The 22980-nt window shown below is 38.2% G+C and overlaps 3 protein-coding genes across 3 annotated transcripts; 1 reads left to right on the forward strand and 2 right to left on the reverse strand.

Annotated features, from left to right (window-relative positions):
* Positions 1–9122: 9122 nt before the first annotated feature.
* LOC101298379 (auxin-induced protein AUX28-like) lies at positions 9123–11249 on the forward strand. Its single transcript, XM_004289852.1, has 5 exons — positions 9123–9558; positions 10174–10397; positions 10492–10627; positions 10750–10811; positions 10904–11249. Exons 1-5 carry the CDS (start codon positions 9266–9268, stop codon positions 10939–10941), a joined length of 753 nt encoding a protein of 250 aa, XP_004289900.1. The 5' UTR covers positions 9123–9265; the 3' UTR covers positions 10942–11249.
* A 421-nt stretch (positions 11250–11670) lies between these two features.
* LOC101296050 (putative uridine kinase C227.14-like) lies at positions 11671–16313 on the reverse strand. The gene is made up of 12 exons (XM_004289845.1): positions 16093–16313; positions 15694–15827; positions 15549–15592; positions 15340–15417; positions 14770–14962; positions 13920–13950; positions 13777–13835; positions 13616–13689; positions 13114–13200; positions 12326–12387; positions 12198–12226; positions 11671–12109 (listed from the first exon to the last, which is right to left on the reverse strand). Exons 1-12 carry the CDS (start codon positions 16148–16150, stop codon positions 12023–12025), a joined length of 936 nt encoding a protein of 311 aa, XP_004289893.1. The 5' UTR covers positions 16151–16313; the 3' UTR covers positions 11671–12022.
* Positions 16314–16502: 189 nt separating this feature from the next.
* On the reverse strand, positions 16503–20648 carry LOC101313769 (F-box/LRR-repeat protein 17-like). Its single transcript, XM_004292135.1, has 11 exons — positions 20035–20648; positions 19631–19732; positions 19271–19415; positions 18970–19154; positions 18727–18831; positions 18079–18176; positions 17772–17992; positions 17628–17694; positions 17457–17542; positions 17096–17197; positions 16503–16955 (listed from the first exon to the last, which is right to left on the reverse strand). Exons 1-11 carry the CDS (start codon positions 20646–20648, stop codon positions 16884–16886), a joined length of 1797 nt encoding a protein of 598 aa, XP_004292183.1. The 3' UTR covers positions 16503–16883.
* Between the last annotated feature and the right edge of the window lie 2332 nt (positions 20649–22980).

Genomic DNA, 22980 nt, shown 5'->3' on the forward strand with positions numbered 1-22980 from the left:
ATACAGAACTGTTTCCTTCGTTAGAAACACTGATTGTAGAGTTATTTTATTGTAAAATGACCAAATTAGCCTTTACTTGTTGTTTTTCAATGTTTTTTTTGGAAAGCTGATTCTCAGATTGAGCAAAATGATATCGATCTTCATATTGACCAAAAGTTAAATGTATACTTTACTCATCCCCACAAACCAATTATGCTAATGAGTTAATTCCATTATTTACAGCTGCATATGATTGATCCAATTCCATTATCGCTGATTAATCATCAGCACCACCATGATGGTTGTTGCTCCGCCGCCTCTCGTTTTCTTCTTCATCTTTATACTGGGCTTTTGTTTCAACCCGACCCATCAGAAGCCTTTGGTGACGCTAAACACGAGGAGGTTTTCCAAATCCAACGACTTGGTTCTAATGGTCCAACGTAGACTCGCCATCCATGCTCGAATGCCTCGGCATCTACTCGTTGTCGTCCTCCTGTAACCACCACTTCCTCGGGTACAAGTACCTCTCCTCTAGCCCCAGCCACCTGGCAATCCAGTTGGGCTCCATATAGCTCCCCTTAATCAACCTTTGATCCTACCATTCTTTCCGTCCGGATCTTTCGCTGGTCGTAGTCCGAGGTCAGTCTCGACCACCACGACCACGATAACAACCCATTCCCCGGCATCAAACATTTGCTCGCCACGTCGCCAGTGTTGGCGTGAGTCACGCACCCTTGTGATGCTAGGAAAGTAAATATTATATTAGTAATATTAGTTTCCTAATAGGTTACTATGTATCTTTCCTAATAGGTTACTATGTATCATGTAAACCTATTCTTAGGGATGAATGAATTATCAAGAAATTCCAATCACTTCTGTTATTTGTGACTTGGTATCAAAGTCAAGATCATCTCGGACTCGGTTTGTTTTTTCCACTGTGAATTTAGTTTTTTTGTTGATTTGGTCCTTTTGATTTGGTTGGCGTGGTTCGTTTGGTCAAGTTGGTGATTTGGTTTCTTGAAGAAAAAAAAAATAGTAGAAGAAGAAAGATGGTGGACTTGAAGATTATCGATGGTTTAGAATCTGACGTTACTTCCAACAAATCTGGTTGGAGAGGAAGCAATAACATTGAAGGACATGGAGGTCGTGTTGGTCCAAGTGACAAAGCGGCAATTCGATTGGTGCAAGAACCTAATTTCGGTGGCATTAAAAGGCAAGATCCTTCAAACGGGTAATGTTTCCTTGACTAAGGAAACTCGAGGTAAATTTGATGTTGCTTTACATGTTGCTATCTTTACTGGTGGAGATACATGGATTATTGATTCCAGTGCGTCAGACCATATGACCAATGATAAATCTTTATTTGTGTCTATGTCTTATCCTCTCATTTCTCATGTCTCTAATGCAAATGGTGCATCTTTTCCGGTCTTAGGTATTGGGTCTATCCAGGTAACACCGTCCATTGTTTTACATGATGTCCTTTATGTATCCTCATTGTCTCATCATCCATTATCAGTATCTCAGTTGAGTTCACAAAATAAGTGTTTTGTGACCTTTTATCCAATGTATGTTGTTATTCAGAATCTGTGCACTCGGGTGATCATTGGCAAGGGAGACCTAAGGGGGAGACTGTTCACTTAGATTGCATATATGCAAGACAAGCACAAGCACCAGAACAACCTTTGGCCCTGACATTGAGTTCTGATCGGTTGAGTGAGTTATGGTTATGGTGCAGGCGTCTGGGACATCCATCTTTTGGGGTAATGAAAAAGTCCATGCCTTTGTTGTTTTTTGGAGTGAGTGAGTCTAGTTTGCATTGTTAAACTTGTGCTTTGGCTAAGAGTCTTAGGTCTAGCTATCCTTCGAGTTTTCATTCTAGTAGTTCTCCGTTTGAGTTAATCCATTCTGATGTGTGGGGTCCTTCCAAAAATTCTACTCTTTCTGGAATACGATACTTTGTGTTATTGGGTAGTTTTGCTCAAGTCGAGAGCATCTGTTTTCTCTGCCTTTACAGCATTCCATAACCTTGTTCGTACTCAATATGATGCACATATTAAGGTCTTTCGTTCCCATAAGTGGGGGGGGGGGGGGGGAGTTTGTCAATCATTTTTTTCGTGAGTGTTTCCAACACCACAGCATAATCCATCAAATTTCATGTCCACAGACACCTGAGCAAAATGGGGTGTCTGAATGGAAAAATCGTCACCTTCTGGATATGGCTCAGTCTCTTTTGCTAAGTGCTAATATGCCGAAGTACCTTTAGGGAGAAGTTGTTTTATGTGCTTCTCATCTTATTAACCGCCTTCCCACTGCCCCTCTTCAAGGTCGTGTCCCACTTCAGGCCTTGTCTAACTATGTTTCTATCCTTTCTTAAACATCAGTGTGGTAAGGTGACAGCCTTAATTATTTATGTAGATGATATGGTTGTGACAGGTGATGATAGTGAGGAGATACAGAGGTTACAAGTACAATTGTCTTCTGAATTTGAGATGAAGGATTTGTGGTAAGGTGACAGCCTTAATTATTTATGTAGATGATATGGTTGTGACAGGTGATGATAGTGAGGAGATACAGAGGTTACAAGTACAGTTGTCTTCTGAATTTGAGATGAAGGATTTGGGTAGTTTAAAGTACTTATTGGGAATTGAAGTTTCTAGTGGAAAAAATTGCATTGTTTGAGTCAACGAAAGTATGTTCTAGACTTGTTAGCAGAAATAGGTATGTTTGCCTGCAAACCTGTTGATACTCCTATTGAGCAGAACCATCGGTTAGCAGAGTATTTATATCAGGTTCCTATGAATAAAGCAAGATATCAAAGGTTAGTTGGTCGGTTGATTTATTTGTCTCACACTGGACCAGACTTAGCCTATGCGGTTAGTGTTGTCAGTCAATTCATGCATAATCCAAGTGAGACTCATATGGATGTTGTGTTTCGCATATTGCGGTTTTTGAAGTCTGCTCCAGGGAAAGGATTGATCTTCTCCAAACATAGTCACTTGGATGTTTCTGGGTACACAGATGCAGATTGGGGTGGTAACATCACATATCGTCGGTCCACTTCTGGTTATTTTACATTTGTTAGTGGTAACTTGGAAGAGTAAGAAACAAAATGTGGTGGCTCATTCTAAAGCAAAGTATAGAGGGATGGCTAGAGGACTGTGAGATGTTGTGACTGAGACATTTGCTGAGAGACTTGGGGTTTAAACAGAGGAAGGCTATGCCTCTGTATTGTGATAATAAAGCTGCAATTGAAATTGCACACAATCATGTGCAACATGATCGTACTAAGCATGTGGAGATAGATCGACACTTCATTAAGGAGAAATTAGATGGACAAGTCATTTATTTCCCTTTTGTCCATACAGAGGAGCAGTTAGCTGATATTCTTATAAATGCTCTCTCAGCTAAAGCCTTTCGTGACTTACTTGACAAGTTGAGCATTTGCGATTTGTATGCGCCAACTTGATGGGGAGTGTTGGCGTGAGTCATGCACCTTTGTGATGCTATGAATGAAAATATTATATTAGTAATATTAGTTTCCTAATAGGTTACTATGTATCATTTATATTAACCCTATTCTTAGGGATGAATGAATTATCAAGACATTCCTAATCACTTCTGTTCTTTGTGACTGCTGGAGCTCACCTTTGAATCGGGTCGGATCCCGGACTAGATCCACTTATCCTACACTGATCGCCTATACGAGATGCTCGTCATGTTCGTTGCCTCGAACCGTGCCGGCTTCCCTCCATCCACACCGAAGACTTCCCCAGCTCCCACTCAGCCCACACTGATCGTGTACGTGTAGCGCCTCGGCGGAGTCTGGGTTTGCTGGGCTTCACCGGAGAGAGTAGAAAAATAACAAAAAAGATGTTAAAGTATGAAAGGACAAAAATACCTTTTATTTGTCAATGTTTTTAACAGATGAAACGGTTATAGATACTATTCTTCGGTCAAGATAAAAATGTCAGATACCGTTTTAAAGTTTTTGAAAGTTGAGATTTTAAAAGTTAGATTTTCTAAAAGGTCGGACACTGTTTCGACCATTTCAAGAAAGAAGAAAAAAAAAAGAAATAAACAGTCCTGCCGGTCACCTCAGAAGCCTACAGGCAGATAGAGCAGGATGAATTGGGATGGGACTGAAACCGATCAGCAATGTGGACACACGTGCGAGTCTGTGACACAATAACAGTGATGTTGAGATGTGGGCCTGGGGCAACATGCACGTGGGTGCAATTAAAAGTTGGGGAATTAGTTTTGGACTTTTGGATCTACAAGGCCCATTAAGCACAGGAGTTGTCTCCATGCCAACTTAACTTGCCAGTACTTATACAGTACCTCTACTCCTCCTCCTGTCTTTGTTTCCCATGTATACACATACTGATTGCTACATGCCAACTCCCTATACCATCATGCATGCTTATCCTGCTTCATGCCCATCATACAATATATACACTGAATATATATATGTAATTCTATATCATCACTCAATACATACATACATGTACATAACATATCGGGTAAAGCTATATCTATCCATATGTCTAGGTATAGGGCCACACTTAGACAATGTATTGAATGCCAATTTGTACATTACAATGCGAACACACTATTGTTAAACGTGTTCACAATTTGTACCAATTATTTTTATTAATGATCAACATACTATAGTGATTATTTGTCGAATCCAACGAAAGATTCAAGCTTTAAAATGTCTGTTGTATTGTGTTAACATATAGTCGAAACTCGGAACGACCTTCACTTATGTCTGCTCTTCGTACATCATTTTAATTAAGATACTTTTAGGGTGGTGTTAGTAACACACTTTTTTTCTTCTGTTTTACATACCTCATCTATCTTTCTATTCTTTTATAATGAAGGATTGTGTTATTAACACCATTTTTCTCTATTCACATACACCATATAAAGAATAAAACACTTGACATACAGGATATGTGAATAGAGATTTTTGGTGTGTTAATACTTAATAGCAACACCCTCTTATGAACATTTCTGCTTCTCTTCAGCTTTTTAACCAATTAATTAGCCACACATAGAACTTGAAGTTTATCTATGATTTTCTAAGATCATTTGTCTACGTATGCCTCGATACATTCGCATGTATTTGTATACTTACGACGAGTGTATGAAAGAGCATTGGCAGCTGCATATCCACCTATATATCCATTTTCTTGTCAGAAACTAGCTAGCTAGGACGAGGCATTTGCTACCAAATATACGAGTGATTTGCAAATCTTATATTTTGGCATGTTAAACAATTGCTTTGATATCCACAAAAGGTCTAGCAGGCTCCTCTCTAGATATAACTTAAAAGCAAAAAGTGGGATTTGTTTACATTGTGTCGAGCTTGTTGTTTACCATGCCCTTGCTGCTCTTGTTGCTCCAAATTAAGAGCATCTCCAACAGTTTTCTTAAAATTTTTCTAAAATGGGGAAGCAAGAGCTAAAATCTCCAAAAAAATTATGATCAAAATCTAGCAGCTTCTCCATTTTGGAGATTTCAGCATTTAATACAACAATAAAATATAATATATCATCATTAATTATAACAAAAAACATTATATATTTCATTGTAACAATAAACTACCCAATAAAATATTTTATTGTTGTCTTAAATTCGTTGGAGCACGTGAAGAATTTAATTTTGGGGAAGGAAGGCTTTGCTGCAAATTTGGGGAATGAAGGCTTCTTTTCTTCTTCATCTCCATTTTGAGGAATGGGATGGAGAAACTGTTGGACCTAAAAATAGCTCTATATTCCCCAAAATTGAGAATTTCAAGAAAATGAAGAAGCTGTTAGAGATGTTCTAACCCCAACATTATTTGACTTCTCTTCTTTAATCCCCTAACAGAACACCACCGTCCAATAATGTGCCCATCGATCAACTAGTTCTGAATCTTCTAAAAATTTAAAAAAAAAAAAAAAAAAAAAAAAAAACTAGACTTAGACTAAGAACTATATCTATGATTCATAATCATTGCAACAATCAAACTAGACCAGTATAAAGAAGAAGAAATCCGATCGATGATTGGCCTATAATGATTAACCCTGAGCATTTTGGCAGATGGGGCTCAATAATCTCAGAAATCATATTCTCTGCATGCAGAAACCCAGATCTTGTGAAGGTTCTCTTCTCTTCTCTCTCATGGAGCTTCGTGAAGAATCGAAGGAGGGTGATATGCATGGGTCAAATAGTCAGACGAACCATTTTACCGGAGTAGAATAATTGAAGGGAAGAAAGGTCAAGGCGGGTGAGTGGGATGCCCTGCAGCGCCGCACATGGGATCGGGTTTGACGCTTAGGGCGACACCACCCAACACCTTCACATGGTGGCTTCCGTGGTGGCCCGCTTCCAATATCAAATGCACGAGCCACCCTAGCTATCAATCTCACTACAACATGCACTGCCCCTTTGGTCCCAGATTCTCTCTCCCTCTCTGTTTAATTAACCATCTGCTATAGCTTCTCGATCTCTCTAAGTTCCAGACTGAAGTTAACCAACCGAACCAAGAAGAAGACCGCGGCAAAACCCTAGCTAGTCTTCGTGGGGTCTGATCATGCTCGACTTCGTTTTCTCTCAATATTTATGCTCGATCGAGTACTAGTAGATCTGCAAAGTTTCTACTTATTTCTCAGCAATATATGACTGCTGTAATATAGTTCGTTCGACTCTTTTACGCACAAGAAAATCACTCACAAGAAAATCACTGGTCGACAAAGCAGTAATGTTACTTGGTCGACAAAGCAAACTAGTCCTTACGATCAAAGAGGTTTCATACGGTCATCACTAATTGCACCGTCAATTTAGATATTCATCATGTTAGCAGTGACAACATGAATCTCACTGGTCGAACCTTAACATGGTGTCTATTTTTTCTTTAATTTTTCTTTCATTTTCGAGATCATTTGGTTGCCCTAAATATTTTGACATTGTACTTAAGAAGCAGAAAGAGAAGGACGAAGAAGAAAAACAAATTGTGGCCAGCATTGTGTGCATACAAATTTGGAGTAACATCAGACAGATCAACACCAGAAAGACAACAGATATGGTGACCAAGCCTTTAACAACAAACAGTTAAGAGTGCCTGTCAAATAATTGTACAAGTTTTATTGCTTTTTATAGCTTCCAACATTTCGTTTGGTGAAGTGATATGTATACTCATCATAGTCACACACACTGCAAAAGGGTACAACCCAACATTTACTTTTAGCATGTTTCACTACCACAATGGTCGACCATATATAGGAAACAAACTAATACCAGAGCATGGTGGACGGTGGTGGTGTTGGTGTTGGTGGTGGACTGGTGGTACTGTGTACTGAAAATTTGATAATTTTGACAGAAAATTTGAGTATTTTCTATTCCAAATTCATTATTGGAATTGATCTTATGGTGCTCGATCGCATTGATGTATGGTTTTGTCCCAAAATTAACCATTTTATTGGTGGTGCTGAATAAGTTAGACGTCTACATAAATTCATAGCTAGCACACATTTAATTTGATAAGCATTCTTCTGGCTAGAATGGCAGAATTAATCTCTTTCTTTCATTCTTCCTATGAGCTAGGGACCGCGAATGAACATTAATGAATTTACGAACAGTATGGTTAGAGATCAAAACATACATCCTTTGCTAACCATCAAGACATATATAGATGGAGTCGTCACTTATAAATGTGGGTTTAATTAGATATGGAATTTTGGTTCAATCATTAGAAAAGGAAAAGAAAGAAAACAGAATATCCGAGTAGATAAACAAAAAAAATTAATAATAATGAGTATGATCGATCGAGATGAATCTGAAACCACATCGATCATTTTCACTAGAAGTCTAGAATACTCTTGTATTCCAAGAAAGAGTATTGCACTCGTGGAAAAAGTTAGAGAGGGTGCGTATGAGCCTGAAGGTTTTCTCAAATTGGTATTTGATTGAAATGTGATTCCAAAAGCTCATCAACAAAGATAGTGTCAAATCCTCAAAAGTTGGGCAAAAGAAACGTTTAGGGTTAGATAATTCTTTCTGGCTAGCTAGTCTTAATTAGTAATTTATCCCTAACAATTTGTGAAACCCAGTTGGCTCTCCCCTCCCGATAAAGAGAAGAATTAGATTTATATATATAAAGTGGTGAAAAGTGAATTTCTTGAGCTCTGAAACTTACCGATCCGATGCTCTTGCACTACTTATTGCACGGATCATGGACTTTGTACACACTAGCTAATTGATCACCAATATCAATCTTGGGTGAAGCCACCCTCTATGTACGTAGCTCACGAATCATCACTCAGTCATCAGCTTAGTTTCCTTAAATATTTTTAAGATTAATTCATTCTTAGCACCAATAACATACAAGATTAATTATTCTTTTTTTATTTAAGATTGCGGTATCCCTAAGGCTACGTAGGCCTAATGACTAATCCGCTGAGGGCCGGACAGCCAACAGGGCATTGCAGTCTCTCCTCTGACCACTTTTGACAGTGTAGTGATTAAGATTAATGATTCAATAAAATCTATAATCTGACCACTTTTGAAAGTGTCGTGATTAAGATTAATGATTCAATAAAATCTATAAAATTGATCAATTTTTAATTTGATTTAAATCTAGCAAATATGAAATATGATTCCGCAAATATGCTAAGCCAGTTTGATCAAATATTTTCCAATTGAGTAATGATCATATCGAAAACACATCGTACCGAAACAATCCAATGAATCTATATCAAATCCGAAAGCGTAGCAATCTAGTCATGAACCATGACCCCAGTATTAGGTATAGCTATAGCCAACTCTTACGTTTCGAATTTTAGACGAAGCAGGAGGAGAAGATGGGTAGGGGACTAGGATCGCAACATGAAATGTAGTAGTGAAAATGGGGAAGAGAAGCCAATGACGTACAAACTATAGGGGAGGTGTCCCCAAACTATTCCACTCCCTCTTCCACACAACAATCATAGGATAGATAACATCACCCTGTCGTCACAAACCCCAGCAAGGCTGTACATGCCAGCCCATTCAGTCCGGCCACGTGTCACTCTCCAACTCCCTGCCTACAGTAGAGTGCATGCACCCATTCGCATATTAATACCCGCCCAATCCCACATTATAACCCTCCTTCCTTCCTTCCCCTAACGTCGTGTCCATATCCTCCCACTATTATTAGTATTGCACTCAAAGCTATAAGCAATAAGCTAGAGAGATAAAGATAAAGAGAAAGAGAGAGAGTTTTAGAGAAGGAACATAGAGTTGTAGAGACAGAGAAAGCATCGAGATGGAGACAGAGCTCAGGCTAGGGTTGCCCGGAGGAGGAGGAGGAGGAGGAGGAGGAGGTGGTGGTGAAGGAGGAGGAGATCAGGTGGTGGTGATGATGAGGAAGAGAGTCTTCTCTGAAACCGAGAGTCAGATCACTACTGATGATGAGAGCAGTGCTTGTGTGGATTTGAAGCTCAATCTTTCATCCAAGGATGGTAGCAGCACAGCTGAAAAGTCCAAGAGCTTGATGATGAACAAGAACAAGGAGAAGAACGTGGATCTCCCCGCCGATCCGGCAAAGCCTCCGGCCAAGTAAGTTGATGATCTTGATCGAGATGATATATCATTTTTGTTTGTATACATGAGTGCATGTGTGGGTGTGTGGCCGTATAGATATTTATGGAATTAATAATAGGTCTCTGTGAATTATTGAGCACATGAATGAGATATATAATTGATGCCTTGTATAACATGTTGTCATATTATAGGCTTTAGCCTCATTTGGTTAATAATTAGTTTTCCAGAGTATAAACTTCTAGCTCAATCCACCTCTTAATTGGCTAATATTCCTACTCGCATAGACATTTCTCATGTCTGACTATAAATCTTAGAGGCCAAAAATAAAAAGCCTTACTTTTCAGTATGCATGTCTATATAAACTTTCTCATGATTTAGAATTTAGAAAACAAAAGCAACAAGAACACTTGTCTTTCAGATTTGGCTTCAAGTATGTAAGTTCAGCTAATTTTACTGAAGTAATAGGCAGCAACGGATCACCTTTGAATGAAAATTCAGAAATTAATCAGAACTAGCTTGCACCAAATGAATTATTACAAAGCTAATTTCTTCATCATGCAACAGGTTACTAATTTTAAGCTACTTGTCATAATTTCTGAGGATTAATCATCATTGTTTACACAATATTAGGGCACAAGTAGTGGGTTGGCCGCCGGTGAGATCCTTCCGAAAGAACATGTTGAGCGCACAGAAGAGCAGTACTACTGATGAAAGCAAGGCTGGAGGGAATGCAGCTTTGGTGAAGGTGAGCATGGACGGTGCGCCTTACCTCCGGAAAGTCGACCTGAACATGTACAAGACTTACCCTCAGCTCTCTGACGCCCTAGCCAAAATGTTCAGTTCTTTCACCATTGGTAACTTTATAAAAACCTAGCTAGTACTACAGTGTTCATAACTCTATCTGATCTGCGAGGGATGGAACTTAATCATCGAATTGAATTCCTGAAGGTAACTGTGGATCCCAAGGCACAATTGATTTCATGAATGAGAGGAAACTGATGGATCTTCTGAATGATTCTGATTACATCCCCACTTATGAAGACAAGGACGGTGACTGGATGCTTGTTGGTGATGTCCCATGGGAGTAAGTGTTTCATCTGTTATTTCCTCATTGTATGGAAAAAAAAATATACTTGAATAAATACTAATAAAATGTTTCTATTTTATTTTTGTTTTCCAATTACTTTTGTCTCATGAAATTTCCAGGATGTTTGTTGAATCATGCAAGAGACTGCGTATAATGAAGGGCAAAGAAGCTGTTGGACTTGGTGAGCATCTCAGATAACTAGTACTACAATTACTTAAGTGATCGATAAACTGATAATCTTAATTCTAGTTTCTAACTATGTAAAATTTGCAGCGCCAAGAGCCATGGAGAAATGCAAGAACAGAAGCTGAAGAACTAGCAGAATGAATCTCCACAGCCTGCTCCTTTGATCTCGTCGCGGTGGATCTATCGTCACGCGCAGATGGATTGAGCAGGTTGTTTGGATGCATGTTTGATTATTTTCCACGTAATATTTGTTTTCATATGGTTTGATATATGTAAGTAATTAAAGTGAGATACTTTTGAGTTCTTAGTTTTTATCATGGACATATTTGCATCTTAAGTATGTTTGAGGACGTCTTGGTCTTGCTTTTGTTCGATCAGTGCTAATGGCTTGCTTAATAAGCACAATAATGTATGGACCATTTAATAATTTGTTGTATTTAATGTGTGTTTTTCTTTTTTTATATTTTTAAACCCTGAGATTATTTCTTTACACATGATTGGTTATATATATGATATATATCTTTTCCTTCCGGAATCTATAAACAATGGTTTACGGTCACGATCATTTGGTCTACTAACATAAGTATTCTTCAATGTATAATTTTTTTTTCGACCCTAATAGTTGTCTATCAATTGTTGTATGATAAAAGAATAAGAGAAAAACATTTTCTATGTATTGTATGTTTCTTTGTCTAATCACGAATTCACGATTCACATTGAACTTGAAGAGATTGAATCTTCAAAATTTATGGTCAGTTTCTGGCTTTCTGCGTGTTTGAAGGGAGTGAAAGGAAGTATTAATTGTGAATGCTACATGACATGTTTGATTGAGGGAACAAGACTACAGTAGCATGTGCATTTCAATGTAGCATTTATATATGCATGGCCATTTTTTTTTCCTTCCTGAAATTGCTGGATTTATCATTCCAGCCTTGAATAAAATGATTGCTGTTGTCCAGCTCAATTGATACAACTTGTGAAGGAAAGACAAAAAAGAAAAAGAAAAAAGAATGAAAATAGATGAATCGTTTGCTCATTTAGATGATCACTGCAAACTCATTGAGGAAAAGGTGGGGGAAGTCTTTGCAGCCTGTAATCCTCATTTTATTCCGTTTCTTCATAACCGCCAAGCAAAATTGAGTTTTTCAGTAACTACATATATACAGCAAAACTGAAGCGAGGCCTTCGTTTCCAGCAGGGTCACCTTCAGAAGTCGATGGATTTGATTATCAAATCAGCATTCTTCTTTGATTTAATTATGGTCTCTGCATTAGGCCGGTCGTTGTGCTCAATCTGCGGGATGGATTTCAGGTCAGAACTCAACTTACTACTAACCCACCCAATAAGAAAATTTGGGGATCAGAACAGGAATGAAGCTTACCCGCCATTTAGCAACATCTGGGGGTTTCCCTACAGTTCAGAAATGAAAAATACAATCAAACACGCATGTCTTTATATCTTATATATCACAAGAAGCTGATCGAAACTTCAAATTCAGGGATGGTATACCTGTTGCAATATGTCTCTTGAGAACTCGTTGCATGGATTTGTCAATATCGACCTCTATGAACCTTTTAACAAAAAAGAAACATCATGAAATAGTATCAAGTGACACCTCCCACAATCGAAATTTCCAAAATCAGAAGAATAAATTACCAAATTGGTATGCATCTCACACATAGGCTAGTCACATATCAGAAGATAAACAATCACCATTCCGAGAGGCAACACTTTTTTTCGGGAATCTACTAGTTGGAACCTCAAAGCCTTTTTTTATGAGTCTTTGCGATAAGATTTAATAATTCTATTCCATGATAGATCCTATTCTTAAGCAGAATCTAGTCCTACATCTCTGAAAAAGCCAGGTGCACGTTGTATATGCAATTCAATTACCATGTTTGAACTTTGTACACTATGCCAAGTAAGAGCTACCAAGTCAGCCTTATCGGAGAAACCAAATCTATCCCAATAAACTGACCATATCAGGAAGTACATAACCTCAGTAAAATGCAAAGCATGACATGTTTTCTCAACATTGACATCTGCTCCGATGAATATAGCAGATCAGACAATTCCATTACACTGACATACAATTTTGCATAAAAATAGCCAAGGTTCAAAGCATGACATGTTTTCTGAAAGTACATAATCTCAGTAAAGTTCAAAGCTGACATGTTTTCTCAATATTGACATCTGCTCCACAGGCACCAATTATTAAATGGATATAGCAGATCAGACAATTCCATTACACTGACATACAATTTTGCCTAAAAATAGCCAAGGAGAACATAACTTACCACTTCTCGTCAAACATAGACGATATTTCATTCCACACCCCATCATCCAAGAACAAATAATTTCCTTCTACTATGACCACTTTATTCCTGCAAAGAAGAAATTAGAGAGTTACCTCCATCCGTGAAAGATGCCAGAATCAAAACTTCACAATTTTTGGACTGGCATTACAGCTTAATGTCCTTGGCACCCTAAATCGTTCATATCAGCTCATTTGTTACTTATAGATACTCCTGAAATAGCTAGTAGCATTTACTAATTTCAGTCCACTAATGGCAAACAATCCCACCATCAAACTAAAATTTGGCGGATACAAAAGATAATATCTTCCTGACCTACTAAAACCCCGTTAACTTTCATTGTTAATATTGTTCTCATACATAGTCGAGTTCCCAGCTTTCTTTTATTTTCCAATCAGATATGTTTCTCTAAAACATGCCCTATATTTCTAAATGTTTAGCTAGTAATATTCAATTAATCATGTGAAAATGACAGATTACTCACTGAATGCTCACGAAGATATCATCTTCTACTGGATCTCCAACGCCATGGTCAAATGAAGGTGCATATACTGATCCCTGCAACAATCTTTTGTTTAGAATGTATCACAGATCACTAAATTCTTGACAGAGACAAGTAATCATTAGTGAGCATCAAATAATCACCTGACTTCTCAGAGTCTTCAATGACTTGAGTAGTAGTTCAGGGTTGAAGGTCCACGGAGCTGATTCACCAATTCATAACATCAAAGGTTTTTAATGCATACACAAGGTTTCAAAGTATCACTCACAAAATAAAGAAACCTCACCTCCCCTTCTTGCATGAGCTTCCTCAGGATTCTAATATGCAAGAAAATTATAGCAAATTAGAATCACCCCAAAGATGTTCATCAACATAAACGTTCACTTAGCATATTCACATACAGCATTATTTGTCGAAATCAGTGCCAAATTGCTAACCATGTCGTGAAGAAAATAAATGTTGCTTCCAACAAATTTGACTTTTTAACTTGCTAGTACATCACCCAAGAAAAAAAGCACCATGCCATGATAAACTTCTCAAATATTATTGATTTTCACTGTGTATAATCTTATTGATAGGATCAGTATATATACAAGTATGAGAGCTCCAATTTAGGAGTTCAGATCCTTACTCTAAGCACAGCATTAACATAGAATATCCTACTGATCTTCTATACTTAATAGCCTAATATACTGCTATACATAATAGCCTAGTAATCTGCTATGCTAACATTTAGTGAGAGAATCATGGAGGAGGTTTAATAGCATACATTACAGTATATCAACAGTTGAGCATCTCAGCTTCAAGCTGATACACAATCAAGGATGACTGCTACAATAATAAGACTTGGAGCACTTCAAATTTGGTAATTTCTATGAAGACAGGTTATTCACAAAGTGGTTACTTTATATTTAAACAAAATCATGTTTTGTGTCCCAAAGAATATGTTATGAACTTATTTTAAAAAAAAATGGTATGAACTGCCCGTATATTCCTCAGCTTGACTAGATATTTCAAAAAAAAAAAAAAAATAATATATATATATAGATAAATAACAATGCTAGGACTACCACCCGCAAACCCCGAGCAATGCAGATGAAAAAAACAAAATTAATAATATCAGAAGGAGGGCTAACCTCCATTGCATCCAGCTGAGAACGGTAAAGATGATACCCATCCATGGGAAGAACTGCAGCCACCTCTAGAGGCGTAACTTGGGAATCCAATGAGGAAGCTTTCTGAGGCCATAACTTGTTTACACGTCGTACTACTTCAGATGCAAGAGTACTCTTTCCAGCTCCAGGAGGACCAGCCAAACCCACAATATGCCTACACAGTACCTCGGCCAGATGGATAACTTTGAAGAGTAACAATGCAAACCCACATGATAATCGAATACAAATTCAAATCGAGTGTTGTTGCTTTTCTACACTCACATAAAGAGTGAAAATGATAATAGATTGACATTATAGGACTGTTAACAACAACTCCAATCCAAAACGATAAAACTCATACCAATACCATGCCAGGTAACCAAAGAAAGGGATTATAATAGTATAATTGTGCAGTTCATGGTCCCGATTATAAAAATTATAGTATTGCATATTTGCATAGGAAAGACGAGAACCACAATTAACTGAATTAAGCAACATCTGAAAACAGATGCATTCAGAACTTTCTTTACCAGATTGGAAGTGATAACTTACTTCAAATTCGGATTTGACATTGCTGCTGCTGTAGGAACAAGGCGTTCAGCCAAAGCATCATACACTTCTTCTATACACCTTAGAGGAAACAGAAGCAACCAGTCAAACAATGAGATAAGGACACAAACAAAAGAAGTAAACTTTCAGTTCAACCATGAGGAGCTATAGCCATTACAAAACACATATAAAGAAGAGTATGTCAGACATACCTGCCCTCTACTACAGGAGCTTCCCTTTTTTGAGAACATAAAACCTGTAGAGGGAAGACAAGGTATCAACATGAAAAACCCATTGCATGGAAAATTGCAAACGTTAAACCCTTAAAATCCAAAACACAAGGAGCCATTTGCAAACCTTCAGAGAGTTACTCTTGGCAGAGGGAGCTCCAGTTCTAGCAACCAAGGGTTGTCCAACTGTTCTGATGGAAGAGAGGGACAGTGCAGAACAATCCCTATTAGGAAATTTTACTCTTTTGAGAAGCAACGGTTCTGCAAATCAAAAAGAAAATTACTAAGTAATATGAATGTAATCTTGGCACAATAGAGGTCAGTAGCGATTGAATTTGCTTTTGCAACCACGCTTCCTGAATGAAATTTTGATTTCACACCAAAATTTTGAAATTAATTCGAAGTTTGCAGACATTCATAACAGAAACTAAGGGAAAGAAGACCGATTGAGCTCCAACTCGTAGATTCCCAACCATTAGAATCATGCAAGTAACCACAATCCATGGAAAGGAGATGAAAGAAGGACCTGGTGAAAACTGATATAGATAACTCCTCGAGGTTGCTGAAGACAGAGAGACCTCCATGGACGGGTTGCTGCCAAATCGAGAACCAAAAAGAGACACCGGAACTGAGATTAGAAAAGAAACACAAGTCTGTTTCCGTTTTCTCCTCACCGAACTACAAGTGCAAATTCCGACCAGATCACCCCAAGGACTATCTTCTTAAATACTAGAGTCCATGTCATGTTCCCAAACCTCATCAGTTACTGAGAATAGAAATCATCACGCTGATTTTTACAATTTTACTGTGTCAGAATTTTGGTAGGATTCTAATTTCGGTAAGAGGACGAGGATAATATAACCGTAAACAAACATGATCATGTCACGTATTTCTTATATAGTTGTTTTTTAAAAAAAATCCGATACTTTTTTTTTTCTCAAGAAAGAAATTCAATACAAAAGAAAAATGATCCGAAACATGAAATAGTCCAGCTTCTACTGAAACCAAGCTGGTGGGAACATCTCGGATGCACTTACAATTCAGAAATCCAAAGGGTTGAAATATAAAAGTGATACAATTTATTTGAATTGAGTTTATAAATTTTAAGTCTGATATCTAGGGATCTAATGTTTACCTAATTTTGGAACACTAGTTTGAAGCTACAACACAGTTCAGTTTCCACGAGGTGAATGCTATTGTACAATGCACCAGCTTCCTGTAGTGATTAGGATCGAGTATGACACTTCGGCTTACGGAGAAACAAGGCCTGGTGCACCATGTTTAAGGTATAGGAATGTCCCGATGGCATGCGATGATCTAGAAAAGCACATTACAAGGCCGCCGTTCAACCCTTCTTCGCTTCTTATCATCCTCGTATGACTGCAAACTCTGCATATGGATATAAAAACAAAATGTTACAGAGATATAAAGTATGAATCTCTACTACTCTACTCATCTAAGCCTTCGTTCTGCAAGAAGCATGAACGGAGATTTTTCAACAGCCCACAAAAGAAAGGTTTGATAATTACCTGTTCCATCATATAATGTGGAACCCGAATCCTCTTGGAGCCACTGGCTAGACGCTTGCATGGTAATAATAGGCTTTCCATAGTAGCAGCAGTATTATGGAGCTGCAATCAAATACAACCAAAATGTCAGTGTACAATATCCAATGTAATTTGAATCAAAAGCCGGAACGAAATGCTGAAGACCATTTAGTATCAAACTATCAATAGAACAGTGAAAGACATGCAGTGTTGCGAAGCAGTAGGCAAGTTCCTTGGGTAAGTTTCCTAGGTTAGTTATCCAAAATGCCTATATAACCTCTATATATTTAGTTAACATGTTGATAGCGTAATTTGGAGAAGCTCACAAGGAAAATAATATTACCTGACTGTGAATGGCTCCAATCAACATCCGTTGACAACCTGATGCATGCACCTTTTCTAAATTTGGGCACTGAAGTGACAATCTCTCTGGATAAGTGCATACAATAGTGAGTAACTTGAGAGAAACCTTAAAACTGCAAAATTAAACTGCCAAAGAGGACACCTAATATACCTGGATGCAAATTGTTACAAGAATTTAAATTTAGATCACTGAGTTCTGGGCAGCTTAAAGATAGAGCCTGCATTCATATTCAAAAAAGATTAGATCCCTAAGCAAAGAAACTATGAGAACACAATCAAAATTGTTGAGTCTTACATCTAAGCCAGTACAGCCCCACAAGCTAAGTTTTTTTAATCGGCCATGTTTGATTATCAGATTCTGGCAAATGAGGTGTGCTTTGGCTTTTGATGTCATTGATAATTGAAAGTCACTGCTTTCTTCAGAGGTAGGATCTGAAGCATTGGGATCGCATATCGTCATGCCACAGTCCATCAGCTCGAGAAGAGGCAGTTGAGTTGTGGCAAATACTATACCCACTGAAATTACAACCAGCCAGTCAACTAAAGTTTTTGGGAAACTAGGAAATCATGAGCTTAAAACTTGGACTAGGTGAAGTGATTACTTGTAGTGATATTGGGACAAAGAGCAACAAGTAGCCTTGACAGAGTTTCAGGAAACACATTGCAAATGATCTGAATGCCACTGTCACTGATACTAGATCTGAAATCAAAGGGAATCAAGAATTAGATCTTAAACAATACAGAGAAGCTATCAAATTAGATCTCTGTAACCATGCTCTTAGAGATAGTTCAATTTCTGCTTTCTTTTGAAAAGGCCTACATTGTCGATTCATTACATCTCACCTTAACTCCTGTAAAGTCATAGATCATGCCCAAATCATGGCAACTCATCTGAAGTTTGATTAGTCAGTCTATTAACTTTCTAAGAGCAGAGTCTCTAATTTAAGATTCCATAAGCTTACTTTTCTCTTAATCCTAAGCAGAATGGTTAACCTTTTAGGAGTCAGAACCCGGAAGCATAATGTCCTGCAGTATTAAAGTATAATCACAGTACTCATGCAGTAAAGTGCAGTCCTATACTTGAATGCAATACTAGAAATGCTTCTTTATCTTACATGTTCTTAGACTAGATTTACATAACTATTGACATGAACTACTCTTTAGATTGAACTGCACTTAACTGTTGCATTTAGGTAAACACACAAAAGCACAAGGACTACAATTCATTTCAACATGAGACTAACACATACCCGCTCAGATCAAGCAATTCTAAGTAGGGATAGGTTGAAGCTACAGCAGCAACTGATGCATCAGTGATTTGAGATCCAAGAACAAGAGACAGCATTCGCAAATCCCTGAACAATATAGCAATTAAAGAACAGTAATGAGACTTATTAGTCAAGAGTAATTCACTCAATGAGAGTTATTTCAGCTATCATCATTATGTGAAAAAATGCTGTAAGTTGCAGAAGTCTAGTCAGATGAAAGAAAACCTTAATTGAGCATCTGTAAGGGCGAGGACAACAGCATGTGAAAGCCGGACTGATGCAATGTGTATGTTTTGAAGCCTTGGGCAATTCCTTCCCAGACCATCAACCATTGTTATGAGATCAGTATTGTCATTTCCTTGGCGAGAAAAATCAATAGAAATCTCTTTCAAATTAGGGCAGTTGAAAACCTGTGGGAAGTGGATTGAATTAGTGAAAGGGAATTCACTTCAGTTTAAACCAAAAAACAAGAACTAATGAAATAGGCAACTACATGAGAGACAAACGAAAAGAGAGGAAAAATCACCATCTTAGAAAGGGAATGAAGACCCGAAAGCCAAAGTGTCAATAGACTTGATGAACAGAGAGCAAAGCCGCCTATATTAGAACAACCTTCCATCTTAAGGCTTTTCAGTAATCTTCTATCAGCAACAAATCGACTCAGTTCATCACTGCATTTTTTAAAATCACAGGTCCAATTATCAGTCAATACTCAATTTGTTTTCACATTCAGTATTAATCACCACTATCATCCCGTACACACCACAAAACAGTAACAGAAACACACTACACAGTCTACTGATAGCCTAAATCGCAATTGCATAGATCAAAAGCCAGCAAACATTGGAATATAGAAACTGAGAAGAAGGAGAGTGTAAAACCATACCCGGTAATCCGATTGATTGCCTTCCCAGTAGTATAGATCTCCATAGATTCAAGATTTGGGCATGAAAATGCAATACACTCTAGCATTGTCGCATCCACATCACTGCAATAAACAAATTAATCAATATCAATAACCACGACCAAGAGCAATGCATTATCAATAATCATGTGTGAACACAGAGTATTGTAAATGATAATTGCGATATCAATACTGCGTGGATCAAAGTCCCTACAGATCAAATCCTACAGTATAACGTCATCATCTGCATTTCCTTTCAGCTCGGTTAAGAATTAGATTCAAATCCTTGGTTTTTAGAGTGTTTGATTTATAAATCTCATTTGCATATACAGATCCGTTTGATTCCGTTTGCTAAAGCCCTAGATCTCATCAAAAGGCAATAATACCTTTCAATTGTGAGAGAGAGGCTAACGAGGTCGTGGCATTTGTGCAACACCAATCGAACAAACCGAACCTGAGCCCTCGCCGGAACCCTAAGCCTCAGGGACTCCGCTGCCTTCCACAGCCTCCTCGTCGTCTCCCTCCATCCCCGGCACACCATCGCCGCCGATAACAGCCCCGGCGGCGGCAGCCGCCTCAGAATCTCCCACAGACAGCTCATCGGAAGCCCGCCCCATCCCATATCCCAATCCATCTCCGTGTCCTCGATCTCATCCAAGTCCGGATCCGGATCCGGAGCATCGGAGTCTCCGTAACCGGAGCTCTCGACGTCGTCGAAGGACAAAGCTCGGCGGAGGTTGGAGTAGGGCTGACGTGGAGGCGGGGGAGGCAGCAGCGCCGGGGTTCGGGTGATGGAGATGGGAGTGTCGGGGTGAGAATCGGCGCCGGATTCGGCGGCGGCGACGCGGACGTGGCAGACGTGGCCCTTCTTTGGCTGGCCGCATCGGCCGCAGGTGTAACTGCCGCGCGTCTTGGGGCGCTTGTGGCCGTAGCTGGCGGTGGATCCGAACGGGGTGGTAGACCCGGCGGAGGAGATGTGGGGGTGGTGGCGCTGCTCCATAATAGTCTAGGGAGATTGAGAGAGAGAGATTAGGGATTTGAGTGAAGGCTGAGATAAGCGAAGAAATAGAAGATGGGGAAAATGAGAGAGAGAGGAGACAAAGGCGCGGGTGTGGGGTCCACTGGGGAGAAAGCGGGAGATGAAAGAAGGTTTTGGCGCCCTGGGTTTTTAAACCATTAAAATAATAGAGAGGGAGCCTCTGTTCTGCTGATGCGGCGAGCTTTTTTATATGATATTATTGGGGTTAATGACGGGAATGCCCTCACGTGGTTCGGGTGGAGAGTGTGACTAATGTTGGTCTGAATTGGAAGGTGCTTCCCGCGTTTTGAAATTTGTTGCCCCGCCAGAAATTTTCCTTTTTCTTTTTTTTTTTGGGATTATTTTACTTATTTTGGCGTGCGGGGTGGGATTTGAAATCCGGACTGAGATGGTAACAAATGTGTCACCATTTATGACTAAATAAGGATGCTTGTAGTAATTTTTGAATGATTGTTCTTGACTGATTCTAGGAATTGAGCTTTATACAATGGATCGTGAACTCGATTTTCTGTGTGTAATCTGCATTTGTTGAGTTTTGGAAATAATGATAAATATAGAAGATGTCGTTAGGGTGGATGGATCGGTCTTGAATTGTGTACAATGGATCGTGGATTTTGAAGAATGGTAGAAATGGAAGATGGCAATTCAAGGTTGGTTACAAGGTTAGCTTTAATGTCAAGGGCAATGACAAGACTTAAAACTCGGGTTGTTCTCACCCTAAGCATCAAAGTTAATTTGTTTTATTACTTATTTCGTAAACTTATTATATGTACATCAATTGAGGTTTTAGGCAACTAATATTTTGTTCTAGGGAGTTAGGTTGTAAGATTTTTTATTTTCTTTTGCTTCGGGCTCTGTATGATCTTATCTATAATCAACAAAAGTAAATGTCATGGTGCTTGACAACCTCCCTTAACGTATCGGCATATGATGTAAGTGCCTTTTGCTATTGATGAAGTAATACAATTCTCTCCTTTTTTTCAAACAAAAAAAACCACTTATTACTTCTTTTTTGGATAAGGGACGACCACTTACTACAGTACATTTGCATGTTGAGCTAAAATGCTTGACCTTTAACCAAAATTGAAAATTTTGTTATGTGTGTACAATTCATTTAACTGGTTACACACCAACATGTTACGTACAACAGTTGAAAACATGACATTATTTGTATGTTAAAGAATTATAGAATTACGTGTTACATTCAAGAGCTAATAATGTGTCATTCAAACAGATGGAAAAGTACATGAATAAAAAAGAGATCCGAAAACCATAAAATTACAAAAACAAAAAAAGTTATTCAACATAAACATTCGATTCCCATTTGAAAATAACTGAATATTATGTAACCGACGGAAAAATGAACAAGTAGAGCTTATTTCGGTCATATATACTGATATACAAGTAGCTAGAGCTTGGATACATTCATTAGTAGAAACAATTAGGTTTAATAGATCATTATTTTGTACGTTGTGGGGTTGCAGGATTAAATTCGAAGGGAAATTAAGGCTTTTAAAAGTTAAAACGTGCTCGATGATCAGGACCCCTACTAATGAAGTAGTTCGCTAGAATAGATCGATAAAGTTTCTGGAAGGTTCCATCTCTTAAATGCAATTTGTATCTATTTACTTCTACCGATCAACTCTCAAGTGAAGCGATTAGTTGGTGTCGACATAGTTGTCTAAAAACGTCACCCCATCAATCTATTACCTAAACCGATTATGTAGATCAGAAATGTTCACCTTCACATCAATTGATTAAGAAAACAATGCTCAACTACATTGGATTCAAATCTAAATGTTGAGAGAATTATCATTATCAATTATTTTGTAAGCGTGATAGAACATAATTAATTTGGTCGGTTACTGATGAACACTATTGTATGTAGATAGCCTAATATTAATGATCATGGTGTCACGGTGTAAAGTCCAACTTGTTACGAGACACTTCTACAACTTGGTCGCTAGATTCATCTAATGCATTAAGCTGGTTTGGTTTGTATTTATTTTTTTGGTTCTAACTTGACACATACTCGATTTTGTTTGGAACACATGCCCGATTACCTACCGATTCTATGGCATAGAAACGTATCCGTGAATCCCATACCGGGAGAACTCAATTTTGTTTCCCATTCAGTGCACAACCTGCATATTCTATGTTCACCTCCTCATTCTTTTGCATCTCGATAATTATTATTCGTATAATTTTACGTCTCGATAATTATTATCTTTGTTTGATTATAGAACGAAATGTCAAATACAACGGCTAACCAAACTTAGAAACGTGCATGTAT

Source organism: Fragaria vesca, linkage group LG2 (assembly GCF_000184155.1).
Source record: "Fragaria vesca subsp. vesca linkage group LG2, FraVesHawaii_1.0, whole genome shotgun sequence".
Taxonomy (NCBI): Eukaryota; Viridiplantae; Streptophyta; class Magnoliopsida; order Rosales; family Rosaceae; genus Fragaria; species Fragaria vesca.